At 44.2% G+C, this 19,775-nt stretch overlaps 1 protein-coding gene across 1 annotated transcript; it reads left to right on the top strand.

The window, feature by feature from the left end:
• Positions 1–12,393: 12,393 nt before the first annotated feature.
• LOC135883742 (olfactory receptor 52D1-like) lies at positions 12,394–13,338 on the top strand. Its single transcript, XM_065410985.1, has one exon. The coding sequence runs from the start codon at positions 12,394–12,396 to the stop codon at positions 13,336–13,338; it is 945 nt and encodes a 314-aa protein (XP_065267057.1).
• The last annotated feature ends 6,437 nt before the right edge of the window (positions 13,339–19,775 follow it).

Here is a 19,775-nt window from a genome sequence, read left to right as displayed (position 1 = left end):
TGATCCCTTAGCCGGCAGAAAGTGTTAATGTCTCCCCTCAGTCATCTTTTCCACAACTGTCTATCTACTATCTACCCATCCAACCTGTGCATTTACAGGATATCAGACCATATGGAGACATAGACATTAACCCTGGTTTTCTTACTAATCAACTATAATTGTAAAATGTACAGAAATAAACAGAACAGCCAATAACTATATTTTTTAAATATAGACAAATACACAGAACAGCCAATTTCTCTCTAACTCAGCACAGAGCCCAAGAGTTCTTATCTCCCTTTGGGAAGGTCCCTTATTTGCTGTTTACACAGAAGTGCAGACATGGAAAGAGCAAGATTGGCTAGAGTATCTCCAGTCTCTGGCCTGTTTACATTCAGATGCCGCTTCTCCCCTAGAGGCTGAGCGAATCCCCCCTGGGATTGCACAGAGACATATTATAAACAGTGCAGATGCCTGTGACTTCTCTTCTTGTCTGATGTTGCTGCAGATTCTGGGGTAAGAAAGGCGTGGGACACGGCTACCTGAGAGGGATTCCCAGGGAAGACACTTCCATCTCAGGATTCACAGGTACCCATCTCTTGCTGAGGAGATGACCAGCTCCACAAACCTAATGTAATATGTGTATGGTGGAATAGAGTGTAAGTCTGTGGTCCTTTCTGCTCTGCACACCCATTAAACATCTCAAATACCTTGCTATGTGTGATGAGTTTTCTCCAGTATCACAGGCCAAAATATCACCTTTTGCTGAGGCTCCCCATCTGGTTGAAAGCCTCTGGTCCAACATGGCTGCATTTCAGTGGCAGAGGGGATCCTTCAGGATGAGAGGTGTTAGTGGATGTATAACATAAGGTCAAATTCTGAGGCCGTGGCCCATAGTTTACTCAGACCCCACTGAGGCAAAACTGCCCTTGGAGTAAGAACTGAGTAAACACCTCAGGATCCAGCTGTGGGTTAATATACAGACACCGTCACCACCTCCCCTTGCATCTCAGGGCTCTGGCTGTTAATGGGGGAGGGGAGCTGTTAGCTCACTTTTATCTGATGGAAAGGATGGAGTTTCCAGGGCTCCTCACTGGAACAATGATAAGAATTTTTCAACATGGGCAAGACGTCTTCTCTGCTAGCTTCATTCGAGAAGTCAGCTGAAATGTTATCTCTGAAACTTAAAAAAAAATAATTCAGCCTGAAGCAGACACCCAGCTTCAGAAATTTCAGTCCCAATGCTTACTGTTTGGCAAACTTATGAACAACTGAAAATGAGGTCTCCTAATTGAAGGTGTCAGAGAACCTTAACTAAAGTTGGTTCCACCAGCACCACCTACAATGGCAATCCATTTGTGAGTCCTATTCACCTAAGATCTTTGTTCCAATAATGTCTGTGGCAAGGAGTTCCACAGGCCAAATATATATTATGTAAACAGTTTTCTTTGATCAATGTTATATGTTCAGACTGTCAATGTAATTGAAAGTTCCCTTATACTCCAATGCTAGAAGTCTAAATAATAAAATGGGTGAACCAGAGTGCTTTATATTAAATGAGGATATTGATATAATTGGCATTAAAGAAACTTGGTGGAATGAAGATAATCAATGGGATACAGTAATACCAGGGAACAAAATATATTGGAAGGATAGAACAGGGCGTCCTGGTGGGGAAATGACATTATATGTGAAAGAAAGCCTAGAATCAAATGAAGTAAAAATCATAAATGTATCAAACAGTACCATAGAATCTCTATGGATGGAAATTCCATGCTCTAATAATAACAATATAGCGGTAGGGATATATTACCGACCACGTGACCTGGATGGTGATAGTGAATGTGAAATGCTCAGGGATATTAGAGGTTATTGAAATAAAAATCTCAATTATAATAGGGGATTTCATTTATCCCCATATTGACTGGGTACAAAAGCCTCTGGTAATTGGCTGAGCCTTAATCAGTGGGCGGGGCATTCATACAGGCCAGGGCTTTATAAAGCAGCGCACAAGCGACCAGGGAGCTTTTGCGACCAGGGGCTGCTAACAGGGAGTTTCGCAAGGGAGTTTGGAAGGGGAGTGGGAAGGGGCGAGGGTCCCTTGCCGGTTCTATCTGTTTTCCCTTTATTCCCCTTAAAACCTAAAACTTCTTGCTTAAACAACCCTTTCAGCGGACAGGGGGCTGCAGACGGGAGTTTGACAGAGGGAGGCTTATGATGGTTAGGAAGACCCGCAACACCTGTGCCAGCACTGCTTCTGTCTCCTCCACCTGCGCCTGTAGCCAGACAGAGCGCCTGAGCATGGATGCTTCTACCCAGATCCTGGTGTGGTTTTGCAGAGACTGTAACTTGCAATTTCCACTTACTGATATCCAGGCTGGGGGGACCATCCAATGTGAAAGGTGCCTGCTGGTGGAATCTCTCAGGCAGCAGGTGGGAGAGCTACAGGAGGAGGTGGCTAGGTTGAGAAGCATCCGAATCCACGAGCAATTCCTGGACAGTGTCCATGTGGAGACAGCTGAGGTAGCTGTCCCAGTACACAGGACTGCTGATACACCACTGGTGGAGGAGGAGATGGCTCAGGGTGGACACTGGCAGCTGGTTACTTCTGGCAGCAGGCAGTGCTCCACCCCTGCTCCGAACCCTCCCGCTGTGGTAATAGGTAACCGTTATGCTCTTCTTGATACAGGAAAGAAGGCATCACCCCCTACAGTAAAGGAGGAGAAGCCTCGTACCCCTAAGGCTGGGAGGGCTGCTGCCACCACTGCGAATAGGAAACGTAGGGTAGTGGTGGTCGGAGACTCTCTGCTGAGGGGGACGGAGGCGCCCATCTGTCGCCCTGACATTTCATCTCGGGAGGTATGCTGCCTGCCGGGAGCCCGTATCCGAGACGTTATGGAGGCATTGTCGAGGATTATCCAGCCCTCTGACTACTACCCCATGCTACTCATCCATGTGGGCACAAATGATACTGCGCGGTGTGACACTGAGCAGATCAAGAGTGACTACAGGGCTCTGGGAGTACGGGTGAAGGAGTTTGGAGCGCAGGTGGTATTCTCTTCGATTCTTCCTGTCAAAGGTAGGGGCCCGGGCAGAGACAGATGCATCATGGAGGTGAATGCCTGGCTGCGAAGATGGTGTTGCCAGGAGGGCTTTGGCTTCCTAGACCATGGGATGCTATGTGAGGAAGGACTGCTAGGCAGAGATGGCGTTCACCTTTCGAGGAGGGGAAAGACCCTATTTGGACACAGACTGGCTAACCTAGTGAGGAGGGCTTTAAACTAGGTTCGACGGGGACAGGTGAGCAAAGCCCGCAGGTAAGTGGGGAACATGGAGACCTGGGAGATGGGTCGGAAACGAGAGGGAATGTGGGCTATATTGGCAGAGGGAAAGGAGGGTCAGGACAAAACTGGGAGGAAAGATCAAACCAGTATCTTAGATGCCTATATACAAATGCGAGAAGTATGGGTAATAAGCAGGAAGAACTGGAAGTGCTAATAAATAAATACAACTATGACATTGTTGGCATCACTGAAACTTGGTGGGATAATACACATGATTGGAATGTTGGTGTGGATGGATACAGCTTGCTCAGGAAGGATAGACAGGGGGAAAAGGGAGGAGGTGTTGCCTTATATATTAAAAATGTACTCACTTGGACTGAGGTAGAGATGGACATAGGAGATGGAAGTGTTGAGAGTCTCTGGGTTAGGCTAAAAGGGGTAAAAAACAAGGGTGATGTCATGCTAGGAGTCTACTACAGGCCACCTAACCATGTGGAAGAGGTGGGTGAGGCTTTTTTTAAACAACTAACAAAATCATCCAAAGCCGAAGATTTGGTGGTGATGGGGGACTTCAACTATTCGGATATATGTTGGGAAAATAACACAGCGGGGCACAGACTATCCAACAAATTCTTGGACTGCATTGCAGACAACTTTTTATTTCAGAAGGTTGAAAAAGCTACTAGGGGGGAAGCTGTTCTAGACTTGATTTTAACAAATAGGGAGGAACTCGTTGAGAATTTGAAAGTAGAAGGCAGCTTGGGTGAAAGTGATCATGAAATCATAGAGTTTGCAATTCTAAGGAAGGGTAGAAGGGAGAACAGCAAAATAGAGACAATGGATTTCAGGAAGGCGGATTTTGGTAAGCTCAGAGAGCTGATAGGTAAGGTCCCATGGGAATCAAAACTGAGGGGAAAAACAACTGAGGAGAGTTGGCAGTTTTTCAAAGGGACACTATTAAGGGTCCAAAAGCAAGCTATTCCGCTGGTTAGGAAAGATAGAAATTTGGCAAAAGACCACCTTGGCTTAACCACGAGATCTTGCATGATCTAAAAAATAAAAAGGAGTCATATAAAAAATGGAAACTACGACAGATTACAAGGGATGAATATAGGCAAACAACACAGGAATGCAGGGGCAAGATTAGAAAGGCAAAGGCACAAAATGAGCTCAAACTAGCTACGGGAATAAAGGGGAACAAGAAGACTTTTTATCAATACATTAGAAGCAAGAGGAAGACCAAAGACAGGGTAGGCCCACTGCTTAGTGAAGAGGGAGAAACAGTAACAGGAAACTTGGAAATGGCAGAGATGCTTAATGACTTCTTTGTTTCGGTCTTCACCGAGAAGTCTGAAGGAATGCCTAACATAGTGAATGCTGATGGGAAGGGGGTAGGTTTAGCAGATAAAATAAAAAAAGAACAAGTTAAAAATCACTTAGAAAAGTTAGATGCCTGCAAGTCACCAGGGCCTGATGAAATGCATCCTAGAATACTCAAGGAGCTAATAGAGGAGGTATCTGAGCCTCTAGCTATTATCTTTGGAAAATCATGGGAGACGGGAGAGATTCCAGAAGACTGGAAAAGGGCAAATATAGTGCCCATCTATAAAAAGGGAAATAAAAAGAACCCAGGAAACTACAGACCAGATAGTTTAACATCTGTGCCAGGGAAGATAATGGAGCAAGTAATTAAGGAAATCATCTGCAAAAAATTGGAAGGTGGTAAGGTGATAGGGAACAGCCAGCATGGATTTGTAAAGAACAAATCATGTCAAACCAATCTGATAGCTTTCTTCGATAGGATAACGAGTCTTGTGGATAAGGGAGAAGCTGTGGATGTGGTATACCTAGACTTTAGTAACGCATTTGATACGGTCTCGCATGATATTCTTATCGACAAACTAGGCAAATACAATTTAGATGGGGCTACTATAAGGTGGGTGCATAACTGGCTGGATAACCGTACTCAGAGAGTTGTTCTTAATGGTTCCCAATCCTGCTGGAAAGGCATAACGAGTGGGGTTCCGCAGGGGTCTGTTTTGGGACCGGCTCTGTTCAATATCTTCATTAATGACTTAGATATTGGCATAGAAAGTACGCTTTTTAAGTTTGCGGATGATACCAAACTGGGAGGGATTGCAACTGCTTTGGAGGACAGGGTCATAATTCAAAATGATCTGGACAAATTGGAGAAATGGTCTGAGTTAAACAGGATGAAGTTTAACAAAGACAAATGCAAAGTGCTCCACTTAGGAAGAAAAAATCAGTTTCATGCATACAGAATGGGAAGAGACTGTCTAGGAAGGAGTACGGCAGAAAGGGATCTAGGGGTTATAGTGGACCACAAGCTAAATATGTGTCAACAGTGTGATGCTGTTGCAAAAAAAGCAAACATGATTCTGGGATGTATTAACAGGTGTGTTGTGAGCAAGACACGAGAAGTCATTCTTCCGCTCTACTCTGCTCTGGTTAGGCCTCAGCTGGAGTATTGTGTCCAGTTCTGGGCACCGCATTTCAAGAAAGATGTGGAGAAATTGGAAAGGGTCCAGAGAAGAGCAACAAGAATGATTAAAGGTCTTGAGAACATGACCTATGAAGGAAGGCTGAAAGAATTGGGTTTGTTTAGTTTGGAAAAGAGAAGACTGAGAGGGGACGTGATAGCAGTTTTCAGGTATCTAATAGGGTGTCATAAGGAGGAGGGAGAAAACTTGTTCACCTTAGCCTCTGAGGATAGAACAAGAAGCAATGGGCTTAAACTGCAGCAAGGGAGGTCTAGGTTGGACATTAGGAAAAAGTTCCTAACTGTCAGGGTGGTTAAACACTGGAATAAATTGCCTAGGGAGGTTGTGGAATCTCCATCTCTGGAGATATTTAAGAGTAGGTTAGATAAATGTCTATCAGGGATGGTCTAGACAGTATTTGGTCCTGCCATGCGGGCAGGGGACTGGACTCAATGACCTCTCGAGGTCCCTTCCAGTCCTTGGCCAAGCTGCCTGTCTAGGAAGCCGTTGTTGAACTTCGGCTGGCATAATTAGCCGTAAGAGTTGATTAATGTTTGCCCAAGATGGATTATAACACTGAACCACTATTTGGAGCTTGTTTTTAAATTTTTTTGGCTTTTTTTTTGACATTAGGAAATTGTTTTACCAAGTTTTATAGATTTTTTGGTGACCACAGGGCATGCACTGTAACCAACTGTTTTGCAGTCCCGAGCAGTTTTTTTAAAGGAGCCTGGACTGCCTGTGCTACGCTTTTAGTAAAATAACGGGTACCCTTTTTAGAAGGATCAGTCTCGGGAGAGCTACTTGGAAGATTAGAATCACCCCTTTGTGGTGAAGAGGAGGCTTCTTTTTCAGGAGAAGACAGAACAATGTGTGCAGCTGATACATGCGGTGGTGAAGTTGGCAGTGCCGGGTGAGAGTCGTTAGCAGACACACCCGGCAGGGGGGGAGGAGGAGGCACGGGCTGCTGCTGCTGAATGTTATTGAAGAAATCTACAATGTTTTTAGCTGGTTTTTTTTTACTTTTCGGTTTAACTAATTGGGGATAAAGAGGAGCAGAAGGAATTGCTCGAGCAGGAAGACTGCCGGATGCCTTACATTTAAGTTGTAAATTATATACTTGGACTTTTAATTTTTTTTTGGGAGTCCTTTAGACTCCGCACCCGAGACTCGTGGAGTCTCTTTGTTGCTTTCTTTTACCAACAGACAAATTGCTTCCACTGCGTATTAGAGGCTTCTGGCGAAGCCAGGGTTTCTTTGAGATATTTAAGTTTATTTAAATTGAAGGTACCTTCTAGTGGGCATTGTTTAGATGGATTTGCACGCATGTAAAGATTTCAACTATTTAAATACCTGCAGGTTGTTGGACCATAATGTACGTACATGAAATGAGCTGGGGTACCCTTAGGGGGTGAAAGGGAATGCATAGACTGTCCCCCACCCATTTTCTAATTACACACACAGGGAGGAGGATGCCCTGTCCGCGCTAGCGGCTTATAAACTAAGGATTTTTTCTTACAGGGTACTTACACAGGAGAGACTAACGAGGATAGCCATGACCTCCTACACCTCCCTTCAGCAAAGAGCGTCGGCTAATTTTAGAGAGACGGCGCCGCTTACTTTGTTGCATTCAGTGAGATGGTCAGACTGTCAGTGGCTTACACGGAGAGGAAAAGGGGAGGGAAGATGGGTTTACACACTCCTAGACCCAGGCAGCCTCCTCGCCGGACGATGCCAGGCCGAGTCAGCGTACCGTGGGTCGGATCTTCTAAAAGATCCTTTAGTTACCAGGCTTGCGTTAGAGTAGTTCTGGTCACGAGCCAAAAGACTTTGCAGAGTACTTTGGGCGTTTTTTGGTAACACTTAATTTACATTGGTGTACACACACACATACACACACTAAGGCCTTACTTCAGGTACTATTTTTAAGTACCTCAGGTACTATTTTTAAGTACCTCGATGCATTACTTGAGGCGGTAAAAACCCCTCCTGCTGAGGCAGTAACAACCCCTTAACACAGGTGCAAACCTATGCACCTTGCATATGCATACAGGGGGCGGCAAACAATTTTTTTACGCCGCTTAGCATTTGACTTTGCTGCACAGTTAATAAGTTCGGATGGCGTGAGCCCAACAGGGACAGACGGCCCCACGGACAGTCCTTTTCCGACACCCCAATAGAGATTTCAAAAGGTCTTTTACCTCTATTGTGGCGCCATGGGATTCAAAGGGGAACGATTCGTAGTAACTGCCGGTGCCTCTGAGGGCGTTGCCATCCCGGACGAGCCCCCAAATTGTCGGAGAAAAACTGAGTTTTTACTTTTTTGTTTGGGTACAGCAAGTCAGAAGCTTTATTAACTTTTACAATTGTGCAGAGGGAGAGAGCTAAGCAGGTCTTTTTTTGGTAACTAATTACAGCAAGCATTTATACCTTTCATTACAGAAATAATGAGGGACAGCTGCATTTTGTTATACATAGGCCATTTTGATATTTTAATTTTTTACTTGTTTTGATTTTTGCAAACATACAATATTTTTTATACCTTATTTACATAAGGTTTTTTACACCTTATTTATACAAGGTTACAATAATTTTTTACACAGTTTTTTTTTTACCTGCCTTACACAATTTTTGTTTTTACAAATTTTGCGTTATTAGGGTTACAGTTAGCCTGACTTTTGCTAACAAACTGTCATGCATTGCAGTTTTTTTTGACAGTTTTTTTTTTTGCTTTTACAACGGGATATGATTGAGGTCCATAAAATAATGACTGGTGTAGAGAAAGTAGATAAGGAAGTGGTGTTTACTCCTTCTCATAACACAAGAACTAGGGGTCACCAAATGAAATTAATAAGCAGCAGGTTTAAAACAAATAAAAGAAATTATTTCTTCACACAACGCACAGTCAACCTGTGAAACTCCTTGCCAGAGGATGTTTTGAAGGCCAAGACCATAACAGGGTTCAAAAAGAACTAGATAAATTCATGGAGGATAGGTCCATCAATGGCTATTAGCCTTGATGGGCAAGGATGGTGTCCCTCGCCTCTGTTTGACAGAGGCTGGGAATGGGCGACAGGGGATGGATCACTTGATGATTACTTGTTCTGTTCATTCCTTCTGGGGCACCTGGCACTGGCCACTGTCAGAAGGCAGGATACAGGGCTAGATGGACCTTTGGTCTGACCCAGTGTGGCCATTTTTATGTTCTTATGTTCCCTTATTCATGTGTTGTGAGAAAGAGTAAATATAAATGTCTGATCTACATTCTTTATTGATAGATTCATAGGGATAAAGTCAAAAGGGACAATTAGATCATCCAGTCTGACCTCCTGTATAACACAGGCCTTTTAATTTCACCATCTTACCCTTGTATTAAGCCCCTTGACTTGTGTTTGACTAAGGCCTGGTCTAAACTAGGATTTTATATCACAGAATCATAGAGCCACAGGATGAGAACGGACCTCAAGGGTCAGCTAGTCTAATTCCCTGCCAAGATGCAGGATTTTTGTGTCTAAGCATCCTAAACAGATTAAAGAGCTTTCATTATTTTCCAAGGCACCTCTTCCATTGTCCTGCTGTGCTTAAAGTTAAGAATTTTGACCTGAGAGTTAATCTAAATTTTCTCTGCTGTAGTCTGAACCCATTGCCACTTGTCATGTCCTCTCTTAATCTCCTTTTTTCCAAACTAAACATGACCAGTTCCTTTGGCCTTTGCTGGTATGACTTGCATTCCATCCTTTTGGTCATCTTTGTCACTCTCCTCTTGATCCTCTCCAGTTTCTCTACACCTTTCTATATAGCAGTGAACAAAATTGGACACCGTATTCCTTCTGAGGCCTAACCAGCACTATCACACTCCCATGACTTGCTCTCTCTGCCTCTGCTAATACAACAAACATTGCATTTGCCTTTTTTTGCAACAGCAGATACATCCACACCCCTGAGAAATGTAGCTATGTCCTCCTAACCCTGGAGTAGACAGCATCAACCTCGCTACCACCTCTAGGGGAGGTAGATTACCTACACTGATGGGAGAACCCCTGTCATTGGTGTAAGTGCTGTCTACACTGAAGTGTTATGGCAAGGCTGCTGTAGCTGTTTAAGTGGTTCTGGAGACATGGGTAGTTGGAGAATTTACCACTTCTCTTTGCAGTTTGTTCCAATTGTTAATCATTCTTAGTGCTAAACATTTGGCCCTCATTTCCAACTGGAATTTCTCTGCATTCAGAATCCAGCCATTAGACCTTGCTCTGCCTTTCTCTGCTAGATTACGCAGACCATTTTGCACAATGTTTTTTCACCAATGCCTTGTAGTAATTTTCTATTTGCTTTCAGATCGTTGATGAAAATATTGATTAGCTTCAGCCCTAGAACTAATCCCTGCAGACCACCAATTTGAACACCTCTATTCGCTGGCAATAGCCTGTTCACACCTTCTTTCTGAGATCAGCCAGTTAGTCAGTTTTTAGTCCATTTAAAGTATGCTTTACTGATATTTTAGAGTGTTCATTTTTATCTGAATATTTTCCCCATGAAATGTAATGCCTTAGATACCCTTGATCAACTAAACAAATATTCCCATTAAAGAATGAAATCGGGTTTGTTTGACCAGATCTGTTTACCATAACCCATGTTGTTGATTGACATTAATTATATTCCTAGACTTTTTTGTAATGAATCACATACCGGCTTCTCCACTGTTTCCTAACCTTGTGAATTTTTTTTAAACTTTTCCTTTTTTAAAATAGTTTATTTTAATACAGAACTGTTAGGAATTTGCTTTGTTGTTTTACTCTGCTGCTGCCTGACTGTGTACTTCTGTGTCCGAATGAGATGTGTGACTGCTCTGTCACTTAGTAACTGCCTGATTGCGTACATCTGGTTCTGAATCAGATGTATGGTTGATCAATCAGTTTCTAACTCTCGTGTTTGTAACTCTAAGGTTCTACTGTAGATGCTGTTTAACCCCCTGCTTGACAGCTAATGGACTGAAAAGGTTTTCATCAGCTCATGTGATATACTGCTTCTTTCCAAATGCAGAACAAAAGTATTTCTTGAAAACATCCACTTTTTCTGTAATATTAACAAGATTCCTTTCTCAATCCAGGAATGGGCACAAACCTTTTCTAGGAATTCTTTTGTTCTTAATATACTTAATAACCACCTTTTCTCTATCCTTAGCCCTGCCAAGCATGGATTTTTCCCTGATGTCTTTAATGTCCTTTTTCAATTTTCATAACTTCTAAATTGTATTGCTGATTTTATATTTTTCCGTTTTCCCATTTGTTGTACATTTCTGTTTTCCCGCTAATGGCTGCCTTCACTTTCCACTGAACCAGGTTTTTCTCCTAAGTTCTCTGCTTTCTTGACTCTGGAATTGTGGCTTTTTAGGTATCTAATAATCTTTTCTTAAACAACCTTTAATATTCATTCCCATTTTACTGTCTAAATATTTCCTTCCTATCAGTTTTGCTGTTACTTTGCCTCAGCTTTGGGGAATTAGCCTTTTTGAAGCACTAACTACTTATAGTTATTACTGGCTGGGAACTGTTTTTTGTCAATTTGAATGCAATCAGTTCATTCTTCATTTTGCTCTCCTATATCATATGCCCCCTTCTTTGACTCTTATCTAAACTCAACAGTCCCACACTTTTCATACATGGGGGGAGGGATCGCTCAGTGGTTTGAGCATTGGCCTGCTAAACCCAGGGTTGTGAGTTCAATCCTTGAGGGGGCCCCTTAGGGATCTGGGGCAAAAATCAGTACTTGGTCCTGCTAGTGAAAGCAGGGGGCTGGACTCAATGACCTTTCAAGTCCCTTCCAGTTCTAGGCGATAGGATACCTCCATTAATTTATTTATTTTTATTCTGTCCACATATGGCAGCCACCCCCATTCTCACAGCCTGTCTTAGAAACCCCCTTTCTATCTACTCTATCTTTTATAGGGACTGGGTGACCAAAACTGAGCACAAGTCCAGAGCAGGTTATTCTGCATCCCATTCCTTAGGCATCCAATCATTGTCTTTGTTTGGCCACTTTTGTGAATGAGGAGGTGTTTCCATTGAGTAGCTATCAATGACGTCCAGATATTTTCACTGAGATGTGTTCTATTTGGGATATTTCTGCCTGGCACATGTCTTAGCAAAAGTTCAGATTTTTTCCACTCTGACACTTTGAGCAAGCAGGTGAATGGGGAGCTCCCTACAGCATGGACTCAGTAGCTTGGCTTTCATTCAATTAAGGAACAATGATGGATAACCAGTATTCACACACATGTTTCCTCCTGGTGCCTATTAAGGTTTCCCACACCATGACGCGTAAGAAGTATTGACCCATGGAGCACAATCAAGTATGGAATGGCATTATTAGAGTCAATTATTCAGAATTCATATATCCAAATAAAGAAAATGTCATTTTCCAGTGTGTGAAGAGTGACCAATTTGATTCACCTGTGAGAACAGCTTCCAGTTGTGCATGTATTGTCTCATAATGGCATTGTCTCTCCATCCAGGTATTTTTACTGTGACCATCACTCTAGACTCTGCGCACATACAGGAAGTCAAGGCAATTTACAGTACATGCAGGAGACACCGTTCTACCTCAAAGTTGAACACCATCTCTCCTACTCCATGTCAGATTCCAACACAACTGACTTCAACAACCCCTCTACCTTCATCCTGCTGGGCATTCCAGGCCTGGAGGCAGCCCATGTCTGGATCTCCATCCCCTTTTGTGTCATGTACACCATAGCTGTCTTGGGGAACTCCACCATCCTGTTCATCATCAAGACAGAGCTGAGGCTGCATGAGCCCATGTACTATTTCCTCTGCATGCTGGCTATCACTGACCTGGTTCTGTCTACATCCACCGTGCCTAAAATGCTGAGCATCTTCTGGTTCAAATCCAGGGAGATCGATTTTAGTTTGTGCCTCACCCAGCTCTACTTCATTCACTGCTTTATAGCGATAGAGTCTGGAGTCGTCATGGCCATGGCTTTGGATCGCTATGTGGCCATCTGTGATCCCCTGAAATATTGCACTATCCTGACAAACCACATGGTGGCCAAGATTGGTCTGGCTGTGGTGCTGCGTGGCAGCATTCTTGCACTCCCCTATCCCTTCCTGGCGAGGCAGTGGCCATACTGTAGAACCAACATCATCTCCCACACGTACTGCGAGCACATAGCCGTGGTGAAGCTGGCCTGTGCAGACATACGCATCAGTAGTTACTACGGCCTGATTGTGGCATTCTTGGGGATTGGTCTGGATGTGTTTTTTATCGCTGTGTCCTATACACAGATTATAAGGGCCATCTTCAGCCTCCCGACAAAGGACACCCGGCTCAAGACTTTTGGGACCTGTGGCTCCCACCTCTGTGTCATTTTAGCATTTTATATCCCAGCTCTCTTCTCCTTTCTCACGCACCGGTTTGGCCACAATGTGCCTCCGCATTTCCACATTCTCGTTGCCAACATGTACATTCTACTGCCCTCCACGCTAAACCCCATCATCTACGGGGTGAGGACCAAACAGATCCGAGATAGGCTGCTCTGGCATATTACTCATATTGAATAAAGATTTCTTCTGGTGCTCTGGCTCTCAGACCAAGCTCCATGGAGATCTGGCTGGTGACATAGTGCTGTGCTCTCTTCCCTGAATCACTGACCGGAGACATTAAATTCTTTCTTTACCTCATAGTGCTGTATCAACCTGACAATCTGGGGAATCCATCTATGTACAACTCACAGGGTTGCCACATTTCTTATTGCTGGTAACTGTACACCCGAGGCTCCGCACTTTGCCCCACCTGTTCCCCCATGGCCCTGCCCCTGTCACTCAATCCTCTCCTCACTATCCCTATTACTCGCTGGATCGTCTCCACACCCTTCCTTACCCCAGCTGCATCCTACATGTTCCGGGGCTGGAACGGGAGTTTCTGAAGCGTGAGGAGGAGCCTGCCTGCTGGTAGGAGGCAGGCCCAATTGAGCAGGGGCTGATGTGGGTTAATGACACAGTGTCTCCCCCACTTTGCTGTAACTGGACACTGACAGATCCCCTTTTTGACTGGACATTCCAGCTAAAAAATCGGGGGGAGGGGTGGTTAGTGGTGTGGGACCCTAGCATCCTGGGGTGGAAGTGATGGGCTGGAGGGTTTAGAATGGATATTAGCATGGGTCTGATGGGGGAGGGAGATCAGGGAATAGATATTAGCATGTATGTGATGGGGGGTGGGACCTGTCTGGGAATGGATATTAGTGTGGGGTTGACTTGAGGGAGTCTGGAAATGGATATTAGTGTGGGACTGATGGGGGAGGATCTGGGACTGTTTAGTGACATGGAGGACACACCTGTCTCTCCCCTAGCTCCTGGGGAGTTGGGTGGGGGAAGTCCTTTTATCCCAACTTGAGAACAGCTTATTAATCACTTCACAGCATTTCTTATGATTTTCTATTACAGGTGACTTTGTAGCCTGTTCAGTTAAAACTGACACAGCCCCTTTATATTGTTTTGCCTCCAATTTATACTTTTGTTTTTTTCCTACATTTGTGCATTCATATCACATTCCAATTCCTGACAACTTTGAGTTAAAGCAACCATATGCTTGGCATTGGTTATATTTTGCATCAGAGCAGTTTGCAAATCTCTTCTCTTCCCCTCATTTTTCAATCTCAGTTTCTCCAGCTCCTGTTGCAAAATTTCCTTCTCATGTTTCCAGATCTCATGCTCCTCTGCAAACTTATTCACAGCCTGATACATAATCCAAACAGCAGCATTTGCCATTTATTCCTTTTTAGGACAGGAAGTGTGTAGCGGGGTGGTTACCCTGCTCCTGCAGAGGGGTTTAAAACAGCCCTGGCAGAGGGCTGGGGCAAAGGGAAAAGCTACTGGGCTGATTGGGGAAGTAGCCACAGCTGGGCCGCGCCCCAATCAGGCCCCAGCTGGCCTGTATAAGAAGGCTGGGAGCCAGAAGCTCAGCAGTCTCTCTCTGTCTTCAGAAAGAGAAGGGCCTGGCTGCAGGGAGCCAGACACAGAGTACCTGGGTGGAGCAGGGCTGGGGAAAGGCTGAGGAGCTGGGGAGCTCCAGCCTAGAAAGCCCCAGGCTGCGGCCTAGGAGAAGGCTAAGGAGTACTGGGGGTTGCAGAGGGCAGCCCAGGGCTAGGCCAAGGCAGCAGGTCCAAACCCCCCTTGCCAGTGATGAGTGGCCGATACTGCAGTCTGCCCCAGGGAGTGGGGGCTAGTTGGTGACTAGGCAGTGGCCTAGTGCTGAGGCAAGGTGGGGATAGTGGGTGGGGGTTCCCCAGGGAGGGGAGACCCACATCTGTAGGGTATTGCCAGGGGGCAGCACCCAGAGCAAGGGGCACCGGGGTCCTGGGAGGGACACGGGGGCCAGTGCAGAGGATAAGGCGGATCACCGGCCTGCAGAGGGCGCTCCAGAGGCTGGTGAGCTAATTCCCTGGGTGACCAGCAGGAGGTGCCGCAGGGGTGAGTCTGGACCTCTACAGAGTGCCACATGTCTATTATTTTAATAACATTGCATTCAACACCCTTCCCTGAAGAGGACAGGTACAGTGTTTGGCAGTCAGGGATCAGAGCCATGATCTTCACATGACTGTCTAAGTAAACACCCCTCAACCATTACTGGGGGTTTGGGGCATCCCCTTCAGCCCTGGTATGATGACCCCTCACTGTCTGCATTTGCAAAACGCAAGCTATAAATAATATGTCAGAACTGATTCAGAACAATATTTAAATTAGTTGGTCAGCACCAGTGATCCAGGATACCAAGCTCTGGACTGGTTCCCCAGTAAGAAACAGTATCAGAGGGGTAGCCGTGTTAGTCTAGCCAAGCCCATGGAATCATGTTTAGCAGCATTGCAAACTTCTTCAAATGTCAAAATTAAGGAATCCCAACCAACCAGTAATGTAATTTGCTTAATTCTTATATTCTTTTCCCTCAAATGAGTCTCATGTCTTAAAAGCATGCCCAGTGGCCATGTGGTTACTAATTTTTTCCTAATGAGTATTTTAGAAGTGGCAAGATGGTGTGGCACCATGTCAAGATCACACCACGTTTACTCACTCATCAATGATTCACTCTGGCTCTCCACGTGACATTCTGCTGCAAGGTCATTATAACCAGTCAGTCTGTGCTCCATGCCGGAACTTTATACATGTGATATTTACTTTTACATGCACTCATATTTACCGACAGTAGGTTCAATATTGATCGTACATGCAGGTTTTGCTAGTTCTTCATCAGATTCACCTCTGCTTAAAGGGGACCTGCTCCCAGGATCCTCTGCAGCCATCCAGCCATGTTTAAGTCATGGCAGGTTATACTCACATCATTCATCCAGTATAGCCACACCAAATTGGCACCATTCCAACAGTAGCAAAGATGAACTTGCCAACCTTGTGAAATGATTGGAGACCTCTGCAAAATATGTCATGGAATCAGTGCAGAGAAAACCAAGCTGATGACAAACAAATGTGACAGGATCAGCTCATATATCACTGTCAGTGGACAAGAGCTGGAGACAGTGAAACAGTTCAAGTGTTTGGGAGCAATCATCACTGATGAAGGATTAAAGGCAGAAATTCTGGCAAGAACTACGCAAACAACAGCAGCAGTGGCAAAGCTAAAGCCAATTTGGAGGAACAAGAACATCTCCCTGGAATCCAAATTGAAACAGCTGCATGCACTGGTCATCTCCATTTTTCTGTTTGTGTGCAAGACATGGACCCTTACGACAGAACTTGAACGAAAAATACATAAAATCCTGGGCACCTCCTTCAACCATGTCACTAATGAAGAGGTCTGCAACGACATTACCAAGTGCTCTGGGTCATATTAAGACCTCCTCATGACCATGAAGAAGTGCAAGCTGAAGTGGTACAGCCATGTAACAAGATCATCTGGACTATCCAAGATCATCCTGCAAGGGACAGTACAGGGCAAGAGAAAAAGAGGTAGACAGAAGAAGTGATGGATTGACAACATAAAATAGTTGACAGGAATGGACCTTGAGGAGATTCAAGCACTGACACACGGTCATCAGGGATGGAGACAATTGGTTGATTGCTCATCAGTGATGATGCCACAACGACCAATGCTGTTATGGGAGTGATGGTGATGAGGATGGTAAGTTTGCCAAACTTCAAGATTTCCCATGCTGAGTATGAGACAGTTCCCTGTCTTTTAACCAATTTTCAATCTGTGAAAGGATCTTCCCTCTTATCCCATGCTGAGTATCTGCTTCAGGCTGAATTGTTTTCGGAAAGTTTCAGGCATACCAATTCAGCTGACTTCTCTAACGAAGCTAGGAGCAAATCTGTCTTGACCAACTTGAAAATGTCTTATAATTATTCCAGTGACGAGCCCTAGCACCTCCATGCTTTCCAGCAGATAAAAGTCAAGTAAGACCCCCCCCCCCCAAACAACCAGAGCCCTAAAGTGCAAGAGGAAGAAGTAACAGTGTCTGTGTATTAACATACAGCTGGCTCCTGAGGTCTTTACACAGTTCATACTCCAAGGGGACTTTTGCCTCAGTGTGGCTGGAGCAAACTATTGGCCACTGAAATATAGCCATCTTGGGACGGAGGCCATCAGCCAGAGGGCATAGAAAAGTGGCACATTGTGGCTCATAATACTGGAGGAAACTCATCCCCTGTGGCAAGGGCCCTAAGGTGTTTAATGGCTGTGTAGAGTTGACAGGACCACAGACCTATTATCTATCCCATCATGTGAATATTGCACTGGGTCTGTCAGGCAGGTGAGCTGCTCAGCAAGAGATGGGTACCTGTGAATTTTGAGAAGTGTCTTAAAATAAATAAGATATCCTCTCTCCTAGAACTGGAAGGGACCTTGAAAGGTCACTGAGTCCAGCCCCCTGCCTTCACTAGCAGGACCAAGTACTGATTTTTGCCCCAGATCCCTAAGTGGCCCCCTCAAGTATTGAACTCACAACCCTGGGTTTAGCAGGCCAATGCTCAAACCACTGAGCTATCCCTCCCCCCTTGGGAATCCCCCTCATTTTTATGACTGAAGTTAGAAATATGAAGTATAAACTTGTAAGGAACTGGGAGGGGGTCAAAATGAAACAAAGGACTCCCACTTTTGGCTAAATCTGTATACGGATATGAAGCAGGACAAAGGAGGCTGCTGGCCATCAGTCGTGAGGAAATCCCTGCTTACCACCCAGGATGTCTGCTGGAACTAACAAAGACTGAACCGGGGGAAGGATTGGGCCCAGACTAAGAATGAGTCTAGTCTGTGAAGGAAGCTTATTGGAACATCTTTCAGGGTGAGATATTACATGTAACCAGTTCCATAGTATATTATGCTTAGCCTTGCATGTTTGTTTTATTTTGCTCAGTAACTTACTTTGTTACTCTGCTATCTCTTATGATCACTTAAATCATAAGAACATAAGAATGGCCATACTCGGTCAGACCAAAGGTCCATCCAGCCAAGTGACCAGTGCCAGGTGTCCCAGAGGGAGTGAACTTAACAGGTAATGATTAAGTGATCCCTCTCCTGCCATCCATCTCCACCCTCTGACAGAGGCTAGGGACACCATTCCATACCCGTCCTGGCTAATAGCCATTAATGGACTTAAACTCCATGAATTTATCTAGTTCTCTTTTAAACCCCGTTATAGTCCTAGCCTTCACAACCTCCTCAGGCAAGGAGTTCCACAGGTTGACTGCGCTGTGTGAAGAAGAACTTCCTTTTATTTGATTTAAACTAGCTGCCCATCAATTTCATTTGGTGGCCCCTAGTTCATATATTATGGGAACAAGTAAATAATTTTTCCTTATTCGCTTTCTCCACACTACTCATGATTTTATATATCTCTATCATATCCCCCTTAGTCTCCTCTTTTCCAAGCTGAAAAGTCCATTCCTCTTTAATCTCTCCTCATATGAGACCTGTTCCAAACGCCTAATCATTTTAGTTGCCCTTCTCTGAACCTTTTCCAATGCCAGTATATCTTTTTTGAGATGAGGAGACCACATCTGTACGCAGTATTCAAGATGTGGGCGTACCATGGATTTATTATAAGGGTAATGAAATATTCTCCGTCTTATTCGCTATCCCTTTTTTAATGATTCCTAACATCCTGTTTGCTTTTTTGATTGTTGCTGCACACTGTGTGGATGTCTTCAGAGAACTATCCACAATGACTCCAAGATCTCTTTCCTGATTACTTGTAGCTAAATTTGCCCCCATCATATTGTATGTATAGTTGGCGTTATTTTTTCCAATGTGCATTACTTTACATTTATCCACATTAAATTTCATTTGCCATTTTGTTGCCCAATCACTTAGTTTTGTGAGATCTTTTTGAAGTTCTTCACTGTCTTCTTTGGTCTTAGCTATCTTGAGGAGTTTAGTATAATCTGCAAACTTTGCCACCTCACTTTTTACCCCTTTCTCCAGATCATTTATGAATAAATTGAATAGGATTGGTCCTAGGATTGACCCTTGGGGAACATCACTAGTTACTCCTCTCCATTCTGAAAATGTACCATTTATTCCTACCCCTTGTTCCCTGTCTTTTAACCAATTTTCAATCTGTGAAAGGATCTTCCCTCTTATCCCATGACAACTTAATTTACGTAAGAGCCTTTGGTGAGGGAACTTGTCAAAGGATTTCTAGAAATCTAAGTACACTATGTCCACTGGATCCCCCTTGTCCACATGTTTGTTGACCCCTTCAAAGAACTCTAATAGATTAGTAAGACATGATTTCCCTTTACAGAAACCATGTTGACTTTTCCCCAACAATTTATGTTCTTCTATATGTCTCACAATTTTATTCTTTACTATTGATTAAACTTTTACACAATGACTTCTAAATCCTTTTTAGGGTCCCTGTGTTCCATGATACAGTGCCTTAGTCTGTGGGTTTGGCCTGCATTCCTTCTTCCATAAGGATAACTTTGCATTTAACTGTATTAAAATATTTTGCTCAGCTCACAAAACACTCCACATCAATTGGTATGCC

Source organism: Emys orbicularis, chromosome 1 (assembly GCF_028017835.1).
Source record: "Emys orbicularis isolate rEmyOrb1 chromosome 1, rEmyOrb1.hap1, whole genome shotgun sequence".
Classification (NCBI taxonomy): domain Eukaryota; kingdom Metazoa; phylum Chordata; order Testudines; family Emydidae; genus Emys; species Emys orbicularis.
This window is presented reverse-complemented; position numbering and strand designations above follow the sequence as displayed.